The 22,310-nt window shown below is 37.1% G+C and overlaps 2 protein-coding genes and 1 long non-coding RNA gene across 3 annotated transcripts; 2 read left to right on the top strand and 1 right to left on the bottom strand.

The window, feature by feature from the left end:
* The first annotated feature begins 568 nt into the window (after positions 1 to 568).
* Positions 569 to 6,353, top strand: LOC149042983 (uncharacterized). The gene is made up of 6 exons (XM_089211767.1): positions 569 to 768; positions 1,097 to 1,243; positions 1,783 to 1,926; positions 4,480 to 4,611; positions 5,511 to 5,568; positions 6,116 to 6,353. Exons 1-6 carry the CDS (start codon positions 628 to 630, stop codon positions 6,136 to 6,138), a joined length of 645 nt encoding a protein of 214 aa, XP_089067893.1. The 5' UTR covers positions 569 to 627; the 3' UTR covers positions 6,139 to 6,353.
* Positions 4,982 to 16,658, bottom strand: LOC149042984 (inactive tyrosine-protein kinase 7-like). The gene is made up of 9 exons (XM_089211759.1): positions 16,454 to 16,658; positions 15,657 to 15,965; positions 10,376 to 10,663; positions 9,249 to 9,533; positions 7,591 to 7,860; positions 6,911 to 7,183; positions 6,487 to 6,756; positions 6,077 to 6,352; positions 4,982 to 5,813 (listed from the first exon to the last, which is right to left on the bottom strand). The coding sequence occupies exons 1-9, from the start codon at positions 16,530 to 16,532 to the stop codon at positions 5,611 to 5,613; spliced, it is 2,253 nt and encodes a 750-aa protein (XP_089067885.1). The 5' UTR covers positions 16,533 to 16,658; the 3' UTR covers positions 4,982 to 5,610.
* A 1,200-nt stretch (positions 16,659 to 17,858) lies between these two features.
* On the top strand, positions 17,859 to 22,201 carry LOC149042985 (uncharacterized). Its single transcript, XR_016188260.1, has 2 exons — positions 17,859 to 18,115; positions 18,852 to 22,201. It is a non-coding gene; the product is annotated as an uncharacterized LOC149042985 (long non-coding RNA).
* Positions 22,202 to 22,310: the final 109 nt, after the last annotated feature.

Raw genomic sequence — 22,310 nt, forward strand, 5'->3', positions numbered from 1 at the left:
TGAATAAATAAATAAAGGAAAACGAGAGACAAATCGATCCTAAGAGAGTAAATTTCACAAAAGGAAAACCTGTAAAAAAGAAAAAAATGATGCTTTGATAGGACCAGTTTGACTGTGGAATTACCTCCAATAGCTGACAAAGGTAAGCTACATTTTTGAGATCGGGGCGATTTTAATGGATTCTTTGTACCTCGCAAAGAGAGTTGATCATAAGTTATACACAAGATAACTAACGTGTACCCAAGCAATAACAATTGCCTGAATCGTGATAATAAGTTGATGAGGCAATAGGTTGTTAGGTATATTACGTAACTACTCACTAAAAACGTGTTCAACGTGGTTGGTCCCACGAGCCACGAGAGGGTATTACAAACACGTGAACTTGTCCATTTTGACATCCATTATGACTGTCATAATTTTGTTACCATAGACATTTATGCAGCTTTTCCCCCTTCTCAGTTTGATGTAATTTTTTAATAGAAGATTGATCGATTATTTTTCAAGTGGATGATACGAATAGCACTTGATAAAAACATTCAATCAAAACTTCATGGTGTCAAGAGGTTCTTTGGAAATTACACATGGGCGTCGCGTCATACCATACTCCAGCGTCACGTTCTCCTTTTGATGAAAGACCCCCCTTCGTACGAGAGAGGACCCGGTAAGTTTGTTCTCCTTGTTCGTACCCAGGGATTTCTGGGATACATTTCTAATATGGCGGCTGTTTTGCACGGACGACGAGTAGTTGACTTGCTTCCGGTAAAAATTGTGAGTGAGCTTTTTATCTCATTCGCACAGAGATAGTAATTTTTTTAGATAGGGTTCCTTTTCGTGTGCACTAGGAGCCTTAACATTCTGATCCAAGAGCATACATGTACATGATACATCGAAATGTGCACTCCGCGTGCTTTTGATTTGAGTCATGAGAAATGTATTATTTTTTCGGTGGCTTAGTACCGGTTGATTTTTCCACTGATGTCACGCTTTCCTTCAGTCAGTCTGTATGTTGCATGGGGGAGGGAAGGGGGGGGGGGGCATTGTAATCATTTAGAACAACGGTGCACTGTATTTAACTTGCTGTCTGTATAATTTACAGATATTTAGTTGTCAGCATGTTCGATGTGCACGTTTGGCCAGGAAAGTTGCAGCCTCAAGTTCTCTGTCTCCTAAATCTACAAAACAGGTCAAAGAGCCGGTCAGACAGCCACTTAAACAGCTAGTAAAACGAGTCAAACCTGATATGGTAATTCATTTATAACTAGCCTTGATTGTTATTCTTGGTTTTGTAGCTATTACCTTCAACCTTTTTCACCTTAACATCAGAATGCATATTCTCCATACTGTTCTCTATACATTTATCAAGGTGCTTTAAAAGGAGACTTTGTTTAACAATCAAGAGCTTCTTAAGTTTCTGACCATTTCCTTTATTTACCTGACCTCAGTGAGGTACATTTGGAATCAAACAAAACAGCATCTTTGAAAACATTTGACATGCTAGCTCTTTCACTCCTTAACTGCCAATCCTACTCCAAAGTCATGGGCCAATGCACATTTGACTAATTATTTTTCAGAGTTCATCCTTGTTTTGAGTTTTAGAGACCAGGTTATTTTACGTCTTTAGTGCAGGTATTTGACTGTTACGCTATAGTTTTTTACAAACTTTACATAATGTAAGTACACAAATGGCAAGTTGTGTGAGATACTCAAAACGTCACTCAGGCAATGATGAGGATAATATTTTGAAAACCTGAATCTAGTTGTCTTTTTTTGTATAACACACAGGATATGAAGTCTGCACTTTCAAGACAACTGAGCAGGAGGAGAGATTTGGCTTCTCAAAAAAGACCACTGCAGGAGCAGCAGAGTAACAAAGAGACAATATCAAAAGGACGCAAAGAAATTGTCATTGAGCCATCTTGTTCTGAGGTGCACATGCAGAATTGATATTGATAACTGTAGCAGTGAGTAATAAGATGGTGAATTTTTACAAGCCACATAACTAATGCTATAACTTCTAATGTAATTAGGTGTGGCAAATGGTGCAGCACCGGGTGCTAGAGTATAAAAGGTGACCCAAGGTTCCCTAAGGGGGAGATGTTGTGGCCTGATGGTTAGTCCACTGCACTCCAGGTTGATAGCTCTGGGCTCAAGAACTGGCCAGGTCATTGTGTTGTGTTCCAAGGAAAAACATGCCCTCATGGTGCCTTCCTCCACCCAGGAGTATAAATGGGTGGAGGCAAACTGTCAGGGATGCCTGATGAAATACTTGGGGGTAACCTTGCACTGGATACCCCATCCAGGGGGGAGTAGTAATGCTCTTAGCTGCTTCATGTTATGGAAATTAGGATAAGCTCCTGCTGGATTGGACACTTGGCTTGAGTAGAGACTTAACCTTCCTTTACTTAGGTCTCCCAAAAGTTTTTTGGTACCCATTGAAACTCCTGAGTGGAGAGGGGGTGGTTCTAGAGTAAAGTGTTTTTCCCAAGAACATAGGGCTAGAACCTAGAATTTCTGATCCAGAGTCCATTACAATGACAACAGGGATGTTACAGCATGCACAAGTAAAAATAGATGGTTAGCTCAACATTATATGTATTGTTAGTTTCAAGTCTCAGCCTACATATACCAACCCCTGAAATTACAGGATATCTCTTCTCTTTCATCTGACCTTCCTCTAGCAGTCTTGTCAGATCTGGGTGACTGATCATGCTAAGAACTTGAGATCCTGCTCAGTTAGTTACCTTTCAAAACCGCTGAGACATGCAAACATCTTTGGAGGCAACAAAATTAAATAACTTACTTATTACTCAAAACTGTTATCATGCCATCAACGGATTTAAAGCCAGCTTGTGTGTGGTATGCTGTAAGATTTTATTACATTTCTTAATACATGTGCTATGATTGGTCAATTAAGTAGGCCATATTTAATATCCTCCCCCCCCTCTATTTGGACTCAGAGATAAAACAGATATCTTAACTTGTTATCCCAGTCCATAACTTACATTATTGTTTTTTTAGAGGGCACGGTAACGAATCTTGCAATCTGATTGGTTCTCTACCCGGTCAGTATTTTCCTATCTCTCCCCACGGGCCACGGTAACGCTTTCGTGAGTCGCCGAGACATCCCAACTTTCGTTGTCATTTTTCATAAATATACCTCGTTTTCCGGCTGGGCAGTATTTTTAAGCAAACACGTCGGTCACTACCTCAAGCCGATAAATAACTTATGAATCCTCTCTTCTCTCTCTATCAAATCACTTTGGTTGACAAAAAAATATTGGTTTCAGAATGAATTTTTATAAACAATATTGTCATTACGTTGGTTGACGAGCGGCCTAAAAACCGTCTGCAATTAATTTTAATCGTTCACAAAAAGTACCCAGAAAGTTGAAACGTGAGGTATTTGGTTACAGTTAAACTGAACGATGGAACTTCCATTCATTTAATATCTGAATTTTCTCGAGCAATTTGTTCATAGTGAAATAGCGAGCGAAGTTTTAATTTAAGTTCTACAACAAATACACGCTCCCGGTGAGTCTTTCCAATTCCGTTCAATTTGGACATTTGTACCGTAAATTGCACAACAGAAATTGAAGGATGTTTTTTGAGAAAAGGCCGCATTAAATTCCCTTGTGTCTCGTTGGAGTGTGCCGTTCGAATTTAGTTTTTGTGAAGGAAAGACCAGAGTTAAACACGTCATTACAGCAAACAAACGAGCAAACTCTCACAACTTCAAAATAAAAAATTTGAATTTACTCACAGTTACTTTCCTCGCCGTTTACTTAATGAACAGAGGTAAATCTTCGTACATGAATGAATCGTCGATGAGAGTGAATAATACTTTCCGTTAGATCATTGACTGATTTTGAAGAAAATATTGTCGTGACAGTCCTTGCCAAACTAGTTCCGTTGTTTTTCAAATGCTCTTATGCTTTTTTTTTTCTTACGCGCTCTCTAATTGGCAGGTGTCAGATTGTGACAGATACTTGTAAAAATAATGTTTCAAAGTTTGTTTGGAAGCCTTTTAAATCACCTTTATCGTTACGGAAATGAAAATGTTTCGCTAAGGCATCTCTCTTTAATTTGCATCACCTCTATTTTAACTACCATTTACTCGTTCAAAAATTGTTCAGTTTAAAGATCTTGCCGTATTTTCAGCCCTAAATCATTCGGGTTCTTTCGGAAAGAATTTCGTCAAGTTTAAAAACAATAAATATGTTATTTACCGGCTAAGGGTCGGTCTGTACGGTGAAAAACTGCGACCGAGGTCTTGAAAATGCTGCCCTCGGCCTACGGCCTCGGGCAGTATTTTCAAGACCTCGGTCACAGTTTTTCACCATACGGACCTCCCAGCCGGCAAATAACATATATGTACAGACCTGAAATTCAGTTAAGATACAAATGTTGCAAAATACTTACATAAATGTAAACAATTTTTTAGTTTAACAATTGCTTTTTTTTGCTGATTTCCTCATTTAGAATCCTGCATTCAGGCCAGACAAAGATGTAGATATTGAGTTACAAGTTTCATCATTTAGCCCTCTTGGATTAAGAGAGGATGTGTTGAAGGCTTTGTACAATATAAATGTTACAAAACCCACAGTCATTCAGGTGCATGAATTTGGAAAATTTTGAAATTATTCTGAAGTAGTCATGGCTTGTTATTGTGGTGTACATGTAGCATTACAGGCCAAGTTTGTTATACAGTTAAGCCTTATTGTTTAGGTCTTATTTGGTTAACCAAATTTTCTTCAATTTTTATCTGGAATTATCAATTCAATTTATCACATCCATTTTGATATCACTGATGACCCTTGCAATCTGATTGGCTCTCTGCAGTGCAATACTCTAAATTGCATCTCTTTTCCCACCTAATAAGAAAATAACACTAAGAAAACAAAAACAACCAATCAGATTTCAAGACATGTTCAAAGTAACCAATCAGATTGCAGGAAAATGATGGGCAAGGAAACCATCAGGCTGAAGACCAACATTTTTTTAATCAAAATTTTGCAATTTCAAAATGGATATGTTCTGTTAGATGTAATGAATAAACAATTACAACAACAACAAAAGGAAAGAAATATGGATGCAATTAGATGGTAATTGGTTTTCCTTTTGTGCAATTTTTTCCGAAATTGTACTGGTGATTTCAAAATGAACTTGTACTGTAGGTTTGTTTGATTTTGAAATTGTGCAGATGATCTCAGATCAAATTGTACTCTACTCAGTTCAATTATCATTATTTATCATCACCTTAAGCTTTCACAAAGCAGAATTACAGTACTTAGCCAGATTTTGACAGCTCAAGTAATTTTGACTGTGGCAGTATCTTTAAAAGAATATCTGCTAGTTTTACATTTCAAAAGGAATTCTCAGAGCACACTTATCAATTAGCTTATTTGTAAGTACTGACACACAGAAATACATTTTTGTTACCTAAAAAACTTGTTCAAATGTACATATTTAACACATAGAAATTCACTAAAATTTTTGTTTTAAATTTGCAGATGGTAACAATTCCCCCATTACTTAAAAGAGAGCATGTGCTTTGTGCTGCACAAACAGGTATTGAACTGGTTAATTGCTGTAGATAATGGGACAAATTTATCAGGCAGGGGTTGTCACCACCAGAACAATATAAGCTGCAGCACACCCGACTGCAAATCCTATTGTGCGAGCCATTGAGGCTGTCGATTTGCTAACTGCAATTCCTATTGTGCGAGCCATTGAGGCTGTCGATTTGCTAACTGCAATTCCTATTGTGCGAGCCATTGAGGCTGTCGATTTGCTAACTTCGGCGACGGGATGAGCTGTCCAATGTAATGATAAAAAAAAATCACGGATTAGTGACTTTTATTAGAACAGCTTTCAACTGAATGTAATAAAACAAAAACCAAAGTTTTAAAAACGACCAAGCTGAGCAAAGATTAACATCACCAGCCACTTTAACAATCCCAACCCCCTCCTCCCCTCCAAAAAAAAAAAAACCTACAGAGGAAAGAGGGCAAAGCTTGAGGTGTCAGGTTAGCAAAAGAAAATAAAACGCTGTGACATACAACAGAAGTGAACTTACCTTGTACTTTAAGACTGAATTTGCTCTGTTTCATTTCAGCATGGTTTGCGGCAATGCAATAGTACCTGCCCTCATCAGCGAATTGCACCTTCTTGATGTGAAGAGTTCCATTAGGGAACAGAATGAAACGCTCTCTATCCAGCTGGTCCCTTCCTTGTGCTTCTTTTGTCCAACTGATCTTGGGTTTAGGATCACCTGACGCATTACAATGGAGCCACAAATGATCGTCTACATAAGCCATTGTGTTCTTCGGCCGCAGGACAAATGTGGGATACACTGTTGGAAAATCACTGTATTTCAGCCGTGACAAAAATAACGAGGATGTGTATAACAGTGAATGCACTATCACTTCAGTAAAATTGTTAAAATTTTAATTCCACTTGCCCATAATAATTTGATTATGATCTTACCATAAACAGAAATGTTAACATAGCTCTCTGCACTGCTGAAGGAATTTTCACCCTTACACCAGTAATGGCCCTCATCTGCTTTCTCAATTTGTTCAAAAATCAACATGCTATCTTCTTGTCTCACTCTTTTTGGATCAATATTTACACCTCCTTCTTTCCTCCAGGTAACTGTAATGGGTTGGTGTCCATCAAAGTCACATCGGATCTTTTGAGTTTTGTGTAGGGTGGCAATCACTTGGTTGGTATGGATACCTCGCAGCTTTACTTTTGCTGAAAAGAAGGAAAATTGACCAAATTAGCATCTACCCTGTTTCTATCCATTTTGTCTTGTTGTTCGTTCATCTAGTGGCTGATAAGTTACATGTATATGTGAATGATATGTAAATGACCATCTAATCATCAGTCAAAACATGACCTTACTTACCATATACATCAACAGTAGCCTCCGCACTGTCTGACCAAGATGCTACATCCGCTGAACATTGGTATTTTCCTGAATCTTCTGGGATAACTTTGTTTATGACTAGTGTTCCATTTAAATATTTAAATATCCGCTTCTTGTCAACCTTGAGAGATTTGTCATCTTTGTACCAGGATATTTTGGGGGTTGGTCTGGTTTTAGCATTGCAGTCAAGAATAGCTTTTTCATCTTCCTTAATAGATAGGTTTTTGGGTTTCGAAGCAATCTTTGGTTGCTCTAAATACAAAATAATATAACTTATCAGGTTTCAATTACAAACTACACCTTCCACCTTTTAATATGACAAAATGCCAAGGAACTACCCAGGAATTACCATATTTATTTAATTACCCTAAGTTAATAAGTGCCCAGCTTGACATAAGCGCCCACCCCTTAAGGGTTAAAGAGCAACAGAGGATCAGTTATATATCTCTAATTCTGCAACCCTTTGCCTCATGGTACCATAGCTTCTGTCCCATTTCTACCATCAGGGTTTTATCTAGTAACAAGGAAGAACTAAGAAAAAAGTCTACCAACAAACAATCCATAGTCAAGGTTTCACTTCAAACAAACAATTGTACATAGAGGATAACCACACATTGTGAACATGTACCACATCACAGCCAGTGCCAATAAATACTCACCAACAACTGTAATTTCAACAGTCTCTGATTTGTTTCCAGCCATGTTTTTTGCTGTGCAAGTGTAATTTCCAGCATCATTAAGCTTTGTTCTATTGTTCCGAAGAGTACAACAACCTTTTATATCAAATCTTTTAGGCAGGTTCTCTCCAGCTGCCTTGAGCCATGTTACTGATGCGGCTGGCCTTGCTTCAGGTGGGTCACACGTTATTTCTAGTGGGTCATTGAATAAGACATATACTTTGGTACTGTCCAGGGTAACATCATTCACGTCTGCAGAGAAAAAAAAAATTTCTTTCTTTTACTACAACAAAAATATTAATAAAAAATAAACTGGTTTGTATGGGAAATCACATGATTTTGAGTGCAATTTGGAATCAATAAGACTAACAAAATTGTACGAGCCCATAGGGCAAGTGCAATTTGTGGTCTTTGAAAAAATTACTAAGTGCTTACTTATTCCAAATTTCATGAGAAAAATCATGTGATTATGTGTTAATAATAAACATGAAAAAATACAAGATGGCTTATCATAATTAAGCATAACCAAAGCACATGCATTAAGTGCAAAAATAATTTATTCAAACCATGCATTCGGTCAAAACAACCACACATGATCAAAACAATAATATGCAATGATATGTTCACATCTTTAGGCCGCAAAAAAATTCAAAGTCCGGCGAAACAGTTCAAGGAATTGTTCAGTCTATGTCTGAATCACTTTTGATGAAATGGAATTGTTGTTTCTGAGGTTTAACCATGCTTGTTTTTAATTTGGCATTGGATTGCTTGAGCAAAGTGTTAAGCTGGGTCGGTTTGTAATTTTCGATTTCCTTGGCAATTCCCTTCTCTAAACACCACTTTTTTCCAAACCAACAACCAAAAAGCAGTGTTTTTTTTTACAGTATTTTCATTGTTTGAGCCGTTTTCAGTTGCAGTGGCGAAAGAAAACCTACCTAAAACACTGGCCATTGTTTCACCGACAAATTTTAAAATTTTGTTGTGACATCCAAGGCTCACATTTGATTGGTTATCCATGAGTTTCTTTGATTATTGACCAACCAGAATGTCTGATTTGTTACTTTCTTTGCACTGAATTAACTCTCTTCTGCACTGAATTGCCTGAAAACTGCATTTATCTTAACCAATCAGAACTGAGTAATTTTTTCATGTATGTTATTAGAAACTAAAGAAAAAGTACCTAAACCCCTAAGGATCATGAAGGAATGTTTGGAGCAAAAAGTGATCAGGAATCTCGTAAAAACAATTTTTTGGAAACACAAATAACCTAACACTGGGATGGAATAACAATTCTACCTGATATCAAAAGTTGATTTTTTTTAAAAAAATTATTTTGTCCTGGGTTGGGTTTTCATGCATACAGCTCCAAAGAGCAGGAATCAAGCATATTTGATTACATAAACGCACAAAAAATCAAGATGGTCATTTCCCCTGTGATGACAATAATTTATACCATCTCCTTGCCAATTTAGAGCAGTTTAAAGAGTTTTAAGCAGAAATCTAAGAAAGAGAGATTTCTTGGGAGTAACCTCAAACATTCTTTACACTAGTCTCTTTTTTAAGTATGAATAAACCACGCCAATAAATACATATGCCATTGACTTACAAGCTTTTATATAAATAATATGCCATTGACTTACAAGCAAGTCTCAAAACACTTTCTGTGGTCATTTGCCCAACCAAGTTTGTTGCCGTACACTTGTATTTTTCTTCATCTTGCTTGTCAACATTTGTGATCACCAGTGTCCCATTATCATGAATTCTGTACTTAGAAGAGCTTTGCAATGGGCTACTATTACTCCCTGCATACCACTTTATTTCAGGAGTTGGGCTGCCAATAGCTCTACAAGGGAGGACTGCTTCACTACCCAGTAAAACTGTTCTCTCCTTTGGAGGAGGAATTTGAAATTGAGGATGTTGTCCATCTATTGAATAAGAGAAATTATACGATAAGTTCCTTGAGAATTAAGTATTTAACATCTAACATATATCTGAAACACAATATGATGCATATCTAATGACGCAATAAGTCAACCCAGATCTATATATATACAGCTTACAAGACCAACCATCCAGACACTCATGTCAGATAGTAAATTTACCAACACGATAAAATACCATTGTTAGCCTTGCAAATGTTGCTAATGCAGCTGTACATGGCAAACAACCCTCAGCTTCCCTGAAAATTTGTTCAGAAGTATGCATTTAAGCTCCTAATGTAGAACCGCATGATGAGAATTAAAGTGATTTGTCAAAAAGAGCAATAAAATAACCCCAAACATAAAATAATCTGCATCTTAGAAACATATATTAACTTATCAAAGAAGAGAAATGTAACAGCCCTTGATTAGCTTATGGAGTAGAGTGCTAAACTGCTGTGTAGGAGGTCATGAGGTTATGAGGTCAAGGGGTCATTGGGTTCAAGGGGTCACTTAGGGTCTTCAAACAACTGAGGAGACAGTGCTGCCTTTATTATGACATCCGCAAATGGTGAGACAATCTGGTTTTCTCGGATAAGGATGATAAACCGTAAGCTTGTCTCCTGCATCTTCTTTGAACTTGTTAGCAGGAGACACAAAAAACACTCATACACCTCTTGCAAAGAGTAAGGAACACAGTCCCACGCATTATGGTCTGGCCTTGTTATTGTTTTCACAGACCCCTACTTCAACCAGCTTTAAAGCTGAACTGGGCAAGCTTGTCTAAATTTACAATATATAATAAATAAATACAGTATCAGCTCAGAGATTGTATATCAAATACTCACCAACTACAGTAACTGACAATGGAGATGTCGCACGTCTGGTATCTGACCCATCCTGGGTGGTTGCTGAACAAGAGTATTCACCACTGTCTCCTACAGTTGCATTGTTAATATACAGTTTTTTGCGACTGATAGTAACTCGTGCATCTGTGGCAACCTCTTTCCCATCTTTTGTCCAAACATATGTTCCCAAAGGATAAATGTAACACTTACATCTTAGCTGTAAATCAGTCTTTGTTAAGAATATTTTGCCAGTGGGCTTTATGCTTAATTGAATTGCAGAGCAAATTCCTGCAAAGAAGAAAAGATTTGGCATCAAGTACCATTTGTTATTTTCCTCAAGGATGCAGATACAAGATTAAAGTGATTAATTGACATCACTTTAAAAGCCATGCAACAGTAATGACAGATAGGAGTCATTCTCATGTGGCACATGTCAAAGCAAATCACTTTCTCAGTGCAACAAACAAACAATACGCAAGAACTCAAAATGAGGGTTTATTTTGGCAAAAAAAAAAAGGGTTACAGTTAATATGGTTATTGAAAATGCCATTTCAATCTCAACTGGACAAAGTAATTTCTTATAGGATCCTTCTTTTGTTTTAATGACAGCATCTGTGTTTAAACTGCTTCTGAGGCTAAGTTTAAGCTCAATTTTCCATTAACCTTTGAAAGGGAATTAAGCTCCAACCGCATGCCCAGTATCTATTATTAAAATATGGCTGTCTGATGTGCTAGTTAATATAGGTTCTCTGACAAAAATTCATGAAAAAAATGTCAAATTACATACTTGCACTTTTACATAAAATCAACACTTCAGAGTCCTTACAAAAATGTCTGTGACCAATTAGTCCCTGCATCAATTAATATATGATCAAGTCCCCATCTGCTAGATGGTATTTGTAGGGATGCCTTTAAAATTTGCCGATAAAACATGGACAAAACTTTATTTTACTTCATGAGAACATGACCCCACAGCCAGTAGCCATAATTTTTCTCTCTCTCTAAGAACATCCATGTATGTACAACATGAACTGATTGAGGCGTCTGCCTTTAATACTTCAATACTAGCAGAATTGCATGTTTTTTTTTATGAAGAAGACACCAAGAATTTATGTCCATCTCTAAAATCCCTCAAAGGATGACTGCTAGGTTTATTTCATCAAGCAGACTTGAAAATGTACGATATCTGAGATCATGTTATTATTGTTTCATAGTTAAGTATTTAATATTTCCTGGGTGGGGCAAATCTTAAACCACCCAGATTACAGAATGCGACAGATTTTGAGATACTTGAAATTCAGTGATACATTTATAAGCCTACTCCCTTCCAGAAAGATAATAATAAAAAAAGAACTGAAACCTTTCATCCCATTGACTAGATTGCCACTAGTCTCAAGACTAAAGTTCAAAAGACTCAAAAAAAGCCTGAAAATTATTCATTTTCCTCCTTGAAAAAGTAAATTCTGTGAAAAATGGACAGACATTCTTCTAGCCTCTTTCAAAACTACAGGTAAAAAGAATTTATATGAAATTAGAAGATCCTCGCAGCTAAGAACACTACTGAAACTAGTAGTTGTAAGTAGGACCTGAAAAAAAAAAATTTCAGGCCCGTACGGGATTTGAACCCATGACCTCTGCGATACTGGTGCAGCGCTCTACCAATTGAGCTAACAAGCCAACTGGGAGCTGGTCAATGAATTGGGTACAAATAAACATCCGAGTGAATGAAGATTTTAGATATATGAAAATTCACATATTTGCACTGCGGTGGAAAGATGAAATTAGAAGATCCTCGCAGCTAAGAACACTACTGAAACTAGTAGTTGTAAGTAGGACCTGAAAAGCAAGCAGTATCCATAGTATCTGTGATGATATTTATTTGTTGTCACTTGTGTCGTTTCGTAAGTTCAAAACTTCTACAAAAAGTTAGAAATGAATTAACTACATTGTTGCAACAACAGAACACTACATCAACATAGAACTAATTACGTCTGCATGTTCGAGTGATGAATTTAATAAACTATAATTTGTCTCGACATTTAGTCAGTTCATCTTAAAATCCGCAAGTTTCCATTCGCATTCATGGTAAAAAAATTGCTTCAATTCATTATAAAATAAATCTTCTCTCTCTCTTCGGTGGTATTGAGATTTATCACATCGCAAAAGACTTCCTCAAGATTTGTGAAGTTTTTTATGTAATCTCCGAAAATCATATTATGATTTATATGTTGGCAATTTACCCCACGACATAACAGCTGTTTGACAATAGAGTTCTTTCACAGCTGTATTGCAAAAAAAAAATCGTCAGCACGTTATCAATAATTAAAAGCTGTATCCAGCGTCTGTGACTTCGAAAGGGCGACAAAAAATGATGTTCGTCTTGATAATACACTCAAATAAACACATCCGCCAGTAAACTTGACGTCTCTAACCGAAGAACCAATTCAAAACCATTGTAATGCACTAGTGATTTGAGTAGAACACTTAAATGTCTGTATCTTATCTATTTTGAACAGAAAATTGATCCAGATGGGAAGTTTGAAATTACCACAAAATATGTCGCTTATTCAAAATGTTATGACCGCGTGGAAATTTCCATCAGATTCGAACACTTGTGTTCGAGAAACCCACAGCTATAGCTCAAATGATCTGAATTGGGAACTGGATTAAACAAACTTGAACTTGAATCAAGTGTGTCGCACAAACATTTAGGAAACTCTGTAACATACCGCGAGCGCCATATATGTTACGTAAAATCGAAACAATAGCATTCAAGATTCGACCGCATAATGACTTGAACTAAATCGAAGATTTAAGTGCGACTTATTGATTTCTACCTGGCAAAAAAACAAAAACAGATTATTTGATTTTTTTCCTGACGCAATGGGAAGAATACGACTGAAGGAAATTAAGAGAGTGTCTCTGTAAGAGCGGTCCGGTCGATTTTGCTTGAGACACGGATTTCGCTCGTTTCTCGTGTGTAATGTGCTCAAAAAGCTTTAGGACTATCAGTCTAAGCAGTGAAGGCATGCTTCGAGGTAAAGACAATTTTTATTTTATTCTCATAACTTTCTCCTTTAAATTAGATCTGGTATTAATTAATAGAGTTATCAATTGATATATTTTTAACCGGGTACCCATATAACCTTTTTGCTTGTCAACAGTGGTATAAAATAAAATGTATTTTCCAACAGAACCTTTTATTTATGCCCCATTGCACGGAAGGAACACTATACTTAGAATGTTTGCTCTAAGTAATTTTTTCTGTTTCCAAGAATGTATGCAAAGTGATAGAGATTTGATTCATTCCGCTGACACGTTCTTTTAAGTTTTAGTTATGGCGCGTGCAGGTTTTTTCTATCAAAAGTCGCGCGTGCAACACACCGGAATTGAAAATTCGTCGTAAAATCGCACGAACCTTAGAATGAGTTTAGGCAACTTTGACTTCTGGCGAGATTAAGAGGATGGTTCAAAGGACCCCTTGAGATTTTTTTCAGGACTATAACTGAGATTTGTTAATAACTATGATAATCGTCATCATTAGCGGACGGTGCTTTTTGCCCATTGTTGTCATCATTATCGTTATCACGCCGGAAGAAGTATAAAGCCGGCATGTCGCCTTACCTAGCTACACAGAAAATTGTTCTCTCTTTTGCTCCCCTTGGATCCTGGAAACTGTTACTATTAAGACGATCAACAAGAAAGCCTTTATAATTATTGAAACTTTTGATTAACAGAATGTAGGAAAAAATCAGTGGGGAGAGTTTTTCGCGTATCTTGTAATCTGAACGATAGTTTTAAATAAAACAAATAACAATTCATTCAATTTACCTTAGTTTACGTGGTAAAGATTTGTTTTTAAATCTATGAACTGATGCAAGTCCTATTTGGAACGAAATGTATTTGAAATAAAAAAGAATACTAAGTAAAACAAAAGTTGTCTGCAACACGAAGTATGCCTTCGCATTAAGACTGAGAATCCTAATGTTTATAGAATGTTCCCAAAAACCTTCTGATAATCTGCCCGCATCCACCCCTCACCCCGCCCCTCGCCACTGAACCGTACTGTTTTCACTCAGCAGCTGGTCAGCGGTCACGTTTACGAGGTAAACAAACCGATCGATTCCTGATCACCGTTCTTGTCGATCGGAAAATCAAAATACCAGCGTGATATTGCCGCGAAGATGAAGCAGTTATGTTACTTGATTCGTACTTCATATTCGAGTCGAAGCTTGGGTGGCACAGGTTATTTCTTGCGGTGGAATCGACGAGGGGAATTCGAACACTAGTTGTAGTGTTTGAATTGTTGAAAGAAATGGTCGCATGAGGATGGTAAGTTTAACAAACAATTTCAAATTTTGCCGCTTGAATTGAAAGTAAAGTTCATTTGAATTGCTTTCTTATATATTTCTGACGGCTTTAGATTTACCTGCTTGATTTATATCGGTTACGCTTCATGTTGACAAGTCCCTCAAAATGGCGGCCAAACTTGGAGATTGCCGAAAATTAGGTAAGTTCACGGAGTTATAAAGTTCTCGTAAAGGTCGGGCCGCAAAGTTTTTTTCTGTAGTTATTTTTTCTATGGCACCTACTTCCTAGCTATGTTAGTTGGATCAGTAAAGAACGCCTCACTTTTTCAAAAATTAACCTTGAATTTGATCGGTTTTGGCGTGTTTGATTTAGGCGAACCGATAAGGTGTCACTCAAGTCTTCCTGTTTCCTTGATTGACACGTGATGTTTACGAAAGTCGCCTCGATAGATAAGATAGAGTTAATATACATGGCTGTGGTATTTGTTTTTTGCTGAGTTCCGTAGTTTTTTGTAAATTGTCCTCCAAAGTTGTATGAAATTAAAGTCTTGAAAAGTGTCACGACAAGCCTTCGCTCGAGTGAAATTTAATTTCCGTAAAACTCTGAAACATAAAGAGATCCGATCAAACTGATTGTGGTTTTAGTATAGGTACATGAATGTCTTACAACACACGAGAAACGAGCGAAATCCGTGTCTCAAGCAAAATCGACCGGACCGCTCTTACAGAGACACTCTCTTAACACTCCATAATACTTTTGCAAGACACTGACCAACAATAAATCGCCCTTATCGATCAATTTACCGTTTCACTATGCGTGCAACCCAATGTACAATAATCTATTTAATGCCCCCCCACGAGAGAGAGAAAACAAGTCGCCAGAAATCTTGAGATATACCGAGGAACCAACTCCACCGGAAAGACGTACGCCCTAAATTTCATGCAAGCAAACCTAGGTACTACTTCCTTACCTTTTACATTTAAGGCCGCGTTCTGACTCATGCCCAGAGTTTTACCTTTCCTTTTGGCCACACATCTATAGTTCCCTCGATCCTTAAACTTAACGTTAGATATTTCTAACATTTTACCATCGTCCTTTTTAACAAAACGACTGTCTCCTGGTAAGAATTGATTATTAAATTCCCAGTCGTACTCCAGTATCCTTTTGGTGTATTGCGCCGAACAAGAAAATGTAGTAGTGTCGCCTTCCTCCACAGTTTGGGACAATGGTTGAGTTTGCCATTGTAGATTTGCTGACAGCGATAGTGGGAGATGCGATCCTGAAGAAAAATGAGTGAAAAGCACGCGTTAGAAAGACGCGAAAAACATTTCTCTATCTCCTCCATCGGGAGTAAATTAATTCCCCACCGCGAAGCGTTCGATCATCTACAATTGACAACAGCCATATGGCTGAAAGAATCATGGATCCCTCCGAGCGCTTCTAATAAGCTTCTTCAAGCAGTAAAGGGAACAAGCGAGAAGATTACAGACAACAAAGCAAACGCCGCCGATTATGCGAGCGCACATTTGCTTTTTCTTTCAATTACGAATTGGTCACAGACAACAACTCCAGATTCTATAATCGAACTCGCTACCATCTCAAATACACACAAATAGAAACTTCAAAGTGCTTTCCTATTAAATTTACCTCGGTTTTGACCAAAGAGATGTCACAATAACGGGGACAGAACACAACGTTTGACCTAAAAATACCTTATACGAGTAAGATAGCTTGCAAAAATGCTATAATTTAGGCACAAATGCTTACCTAACAAGACAAAACAGAACCAAACCCAAAAAGATCTCAGTGGAGGTACGTGTCTATTACAATCAAAAGGTGGATCCATGACGTTTGTCGATCATCAAACGAGACTAAATGTGCAATGAAACTGGCGAGAGAAAAAATTCTACTTGCTTAGCATAAAGACCTTCACCTTTTGGAAATACAATCGCTCGTTAAGCTTGGCCTCCAACGCCAGGAGATTGACATGTGTCACGTGGTTGTCATTCTTTATTATTCTCCGGAGATCGGAAGTGAAAATTAGCCAATCATAGTAGCTCATTAAGCGGCTCGGTGGCCCTACAGGAAATGACAAGGTTTGTGCCTGTGAAATGAAATTTCCTTTTCCTTTTGTTTGGATCACATCGCCCTCGCATGATTCACGAGTGATTGCGCCGCCAGTAGCCGAATAATATCACTAGGGATGATTGAACTTGAAAAATCGGCAATTCTAAGCTAACTTGAGGGGCACCTTGTATCCGCAGTTTACAACGTGACTTCCGCTTTTTCTTGTTGACGCGTACTCACAGTGTACTCGAGTGTTGGGAAGTTCGCGTAGTGCGTCTGAGCCAGTTTCTGCCAGATTTGAACAGAAAAACTGGTCCTTTGTTGGACTGTAATGATACTTTGATCGATGGCGCTGTTAACGAAATGTTTGGCCGGTTCGTAAGTTGTCAACCTGGTTTCGGTCGATCTGATTGATTGGCAACACCTCTGAAATCCTACACACCATCGACCTAAACCTCATAGCTGCCAAGTGAGAAGAACAATGACATCAGAATACTCGAGAAAGATAAGTATTAATTTTACCTGCATTTGTGTTAAACTTATATGTATAGAAATTTCTGAAGAGGTACTTAATCAGAAGTTTATCACATGATAAGCCTTCAAACTTGTATTAAATAAATTGATGTACATATTTCACAATTTTGAGATGACTGTGTGATGACAGTACACCGACGGTCAACATTCGAATATTCAGCTTGAGCTTCCTCCTAAATGTTACGTATTTCAATTTGAACTTGTAGAATATAACCTATGGATTAAATGTGGGTCTATAAGTATCATTCATGAAATTCTTACAGGCAATTTTCATCCCAGAGTAAGCATGACACCTTTATACATCCTTCTCACTTGTAGAAAAAAAAACTTTTATATATCTACATTCTCTGAAAACACCTTAGGCCTAAAATCATAGTCATGTGATATCAATATATAACACACTGAGATCTAAGGTCAAGATGAGCTTTTGATTCCTTACCTTCTGTACTCATTTGGCAGAAATTGTGTCACTAAAACTGTGATGACACCACTTAAGGTCTTGTTTCTATTGTCTGCAAGAAACTGGTGCTTATATGTCCTATTCTTTCTTTCCACACCATTGGTAGTGTTCACTTTCACATTGAAGCGGTTCTTCCTGTATGCCCAAACCCAGCGCTGCCAATAGAAACAAAGTGTCCAAGTAAACTTCATTAATATAAGCTGCATGTAATCTGATTTTCACCTTGCGGATCTCCTTGTAAGAGCATCTTGGACTCATCTCAGACTCATGCTGAATGATTAATGGCCCAAAATGACATTATCCGAGGAGATGGCCTGTTTGATGTTTAAAGTCAGAGCAACAAGGATTTTAAGTGAACATAATAAGATGTGTGTAATTTTTAAGCCAAAAATCTTGAACTGTTGCTGGATAATTTATTAGGGATAATTCCACAATTATTATAATGTGTGCAAGGGATATGCTTGCCTGTCTTTCGGGAAGCCATGTTGTGTTCATCCACTTTTGGAGTCTTGTATTGGTCCTCCACAGTTCACTGTCTTGAAGATCTCTAAGTGCTAAATTGAAGTCCCCTTCTGTGGAAGTTCTTGCAAGGTTTCGCAAACTGTTCAGGAGGTTGTCTTTCTTGTCTTTGTTAATGCCATTCTTTGAGTTGTTGATCCACTATACCCATGCTTGTTCTTGATGGAAATCACGAATATACACAAGACAGCCTGGAACAGTTATAAAACTGAGTTGTAAAATCTCTCTGATAAGAGAATACATGCTGCCAACCATTTCAGCTAACACAAGGCCTATTGTATGTTAAAAATTAAACTACCAACGAAGGGCGCCTAGCATGACCTGTGAGCCATGGAGTAAAAATAATAATACTATTACTACTACTACTACTAAAAATAATACTAATAATGCTAATAATAATAATAATAATAATGCTAGTAATTTATTATTATCATTGTTGTTATAATAGTAACATTGATTTTTTCCAGGAATCTAAAATACACATTGACCCTTTTGTTTCCAAGATCTCAATGTTAATTGTCCTTACCATCATCTACACATTTCTTATTTTTTAATTGATTCTAAAAGATTTCCAAAACTTTCTAGGACCAGAAGCCTTTTTCCAGGACTTTCCAGTTGTGGAAATGCCAAAATAAAATTCCGGGACTTTCCAGGTTTTCCAGGACAAGTATGGACACTGTTGATATTTTCATGAAATTAAAGTAATGATTTTGGAATGTCTGGAGAATTACTGGTAATTGGCAATAATTTATTGTCATTATTTTCAGGTTAGTCCTGTAAGAAATAATTTTTTTTTTCTTTTTTTTTTGGGGGGGGGGGGGAGAATTTATTCCTAATAAGTATTGCCTCTCTATATTTCCCATATGAAATAAAGAAAATGGTTATAAAATGGTTATTATCGATATTTACCAGTATATGTTTACATGCTTACTTGGAAACAGCCTTTCAATGGCATTGATCTCTGCCTCACTGAAGTCCACCATAAAGAAATCAGGGTTCCATGTTGGGTTCCAGTCCTTAATGAGCTGAAGAGCTTCATTAATGGTATCTGCATTTTCCAGCTGAACCACAAAAGAAGCAACAACACAGTAATCTACATTGGTTTTCACACACAGAAAGAATGTGGGGAGGGCAATTAGCGTGAAGTTTTGTATGTTGCATCCAGTAGGCAAATTTCACCACCATACTTTAAAAGTAGCTCTCTTTGCCACTTCGTCTGGTGAACAAGGAGGAGGTTGTTAGATGGATCACCTATACTTATTTTAATTACATCAGTGCTGTCTTCTTCCTTCAGTGACTGTGGTTGTTGATAGGACTCACTATCACTTGTAAGGCAGTAAGGCCTGAAAAAGAAATTATCATCTGGGCTTTCTTCTTTCCACTTCTTGATTTTTGAGTCAAGGTTTTCTTGATCAATTTGTGAATGTCTGCATACCACTGTGGCACGATACATGTGGTTCCTGATATCCATGATTGTTGGGAAGAACCGTCTGTTGGTTAGATCTGGAGGCTGTTGCATTTCAGAAACACAATTAACACCACTTCCAACAAGCTCATGAATTTTTTTAACCAGTGTCTCATCAATAGGCTGAAGTAGCCCAGCAGTCTGATTACACAACAAGAAAGAAAGAATAATTGCTTTATTATTTATTCATTTAAAAAATTACACTACCTCATCCCCAGGTTTTCTTGGTCAATGGTTCAATAACCTGGAGCCAGCTGCTTTTGATGTCATTGGTTCAATATGAGAAAATTTTTTCCAAATTTGGTCAACAGCAGCTGGTTATGATGAAATATGCGAGTGGTTTTAACCTATCAGAAACAGGGAACTATTTTGAATGAATAATAATGCAAATTATACCAACATTACTATAGGCAGTCCTCTGGTAAGGTTTTTCAGTCATAGTTACAGAATGTTATAATTACAGATTACTGAACACTGTATTTTTTTAAGAAAATCCATTTAAATAGTCCATGACAGCATTCCATTAAAACAGTGCCGGTGGAAATCCCTCTCCGATAAAATTGTGATATTATAGTCTTGACATTGAGTTTGAGGAATAACTGCCAGTGTAGCTAAAAGAAGCTGTACATGTAGTACATTTAATTGGTCTTTTGTTGTGATGTATAATCTTTATTCATTCTTTATATATATTCCACATGACAGTGGAAGCAGCACAGTCTACAGTGGACTGATGATCTGTGTTAAGTTAAGTCACCTTAAATCCCCCACCAAACTTCAGTTTCCTGATTCCAAAAAAAAATTTAATTGATGGCCAAGTACTTACCCTCCTCATGGGGTGAAATAAGTGATCTGTAGGTTTAGGAAGTAATATGTAAATACGCCCCTCTGTAGCTATCGTTTGCTTCTTTTCTGACTCTAGGGATGTTCTCAGAAATTTTGACATTGTCTCCCTTCTACTCTTTGTGTTCTCTGAAATCTAATGATACAATGTTTTAATTAAAATAATATTTGAAAAATTGGTTTCTTAAATATACCCTCTGTTTCCATTACAGGTAAATTTGTTTCAATTCTGCACAACGAAATGTCCAGGTTGTCTTATCATATGTCCACTTCACCTACATGTAACACAAGGCCCATTGGAATTAAACACCCTTTATTAGGCTAGTGATCATTCATGTTAATGGTAGTGCCTCCTGAACCCTTATTCAATAATTTAAATAAACTGACCTTATTTTCAGGATGCTTGATTATTTTCCTTAGGTGGATCTTTGCGGGACAGTCACATTTCTTTGTATCCTGTACTATAAGGCGCTGTTTGGTGTTGTTATAGCAGTGATCAGCATTCTCCTTCTGAAACCAAATAGATTTATTGGATTGTTAGATAGAGCAGTCATATGGGAATAGTCAAGTTATCAATAAACTTAGAAGTAATGAAAAGTATCCTTTAAAATAGTACTTGATTCCTACCTTGTAAACTGCAGTCACAGTGGTCCTTTTTTGCGACTTTGCTTATTTTAACAAATAAAATGTGATGTGTCCTTTTTCTTGCAAGTGGTAAAAAAGAAAACATTATTGCATGCTATTAGCCCTGAGGGAGAGGTGAGTGCTCACCAACTTGCTTAGAAAAATCAGTTGGGACTTACCACCTCGTTAGCTTAAGAGCAAATAGGTGAAGGTAAATCAATAACTATGTAATGCCCTATATATGATATCCTCTTTGGGAGTCCTTAAGTAATAATATCATCTTGTTTACATTCTTATTTAGTTAATTATTATGCATGCTTACATCTTTTTGTAGTCTCTTTTGAGCCTCCTTCCTTTTGAGTGCCTTATTTCTGTCTGGCCCATTTTGGCATTCTAAAACTTTGACCCCCATCAAAACTTAGTCTGCATCCTGTCATCTCCTGTGAGTCAGCCCATTGTATACAGTGGTTCTTAGCATTTTTATCTGCATTTTCTTTTACTCCTACGTTTTTATGTGAGAAGAGGAACTGAGCTAAGTTAGCAATACAATACATGTACACAAACACATACGTACATATATACACATGGGTGCTTAAAATGGAGGGCCTGAAAATCAAGCCTGCCCCACCCAGATGTAGCCCAAGGACTGGTGTAATGGATGGGGCTGCTGGCAGCTGTGTGTCAATAGCACTGAGTAGGGTTTTGACACTTAAAGCTTAATCTTAATTAATTAAGCATTTCTTGCCAACTCTTGCTGCAGGCTTACAGTAAATTGACACTTGAAGCTAAGTTGAATTTTAATTACATTTTAATTTTGAAGGTCTAACTGACCAGTGTAAACCGAAGAATAATGATGTGTACTTGTATTCTTAAGATATCAATAATTATTGGAAAAAAGTTAAATCCCTTTTTTTATTTTGATTTATCTTTATTTCATGTTAATAACACGATCTCACACGCCCCTGGCTTTAAATACCTATAGTGTCTAAATAAAGTTATACTTCACTTTACTTTACTGTCAGTATGGTTTGTTTTGTAAATTTTTACATGTAAGCTTACTTACCCAGCCTACTGCAATTTGAAAATTCTCCTGTTTGTAAAATACAGTGAAGCGT

The sequence above is a fragment of the Pocillopora damicornis genome, chromosome 7, assembly GCF_964200805.1.
Source record: "Pocillopora damicornis chromosome 7, jaPocDami1.2, whole genome shotgun sequence".
NCBI lineage: Eukaryota > Metazoa > Cnidaria > Anthozoa > Scleractinia > Pocilloporidae > Pocillopora > Pocillopora damicornis.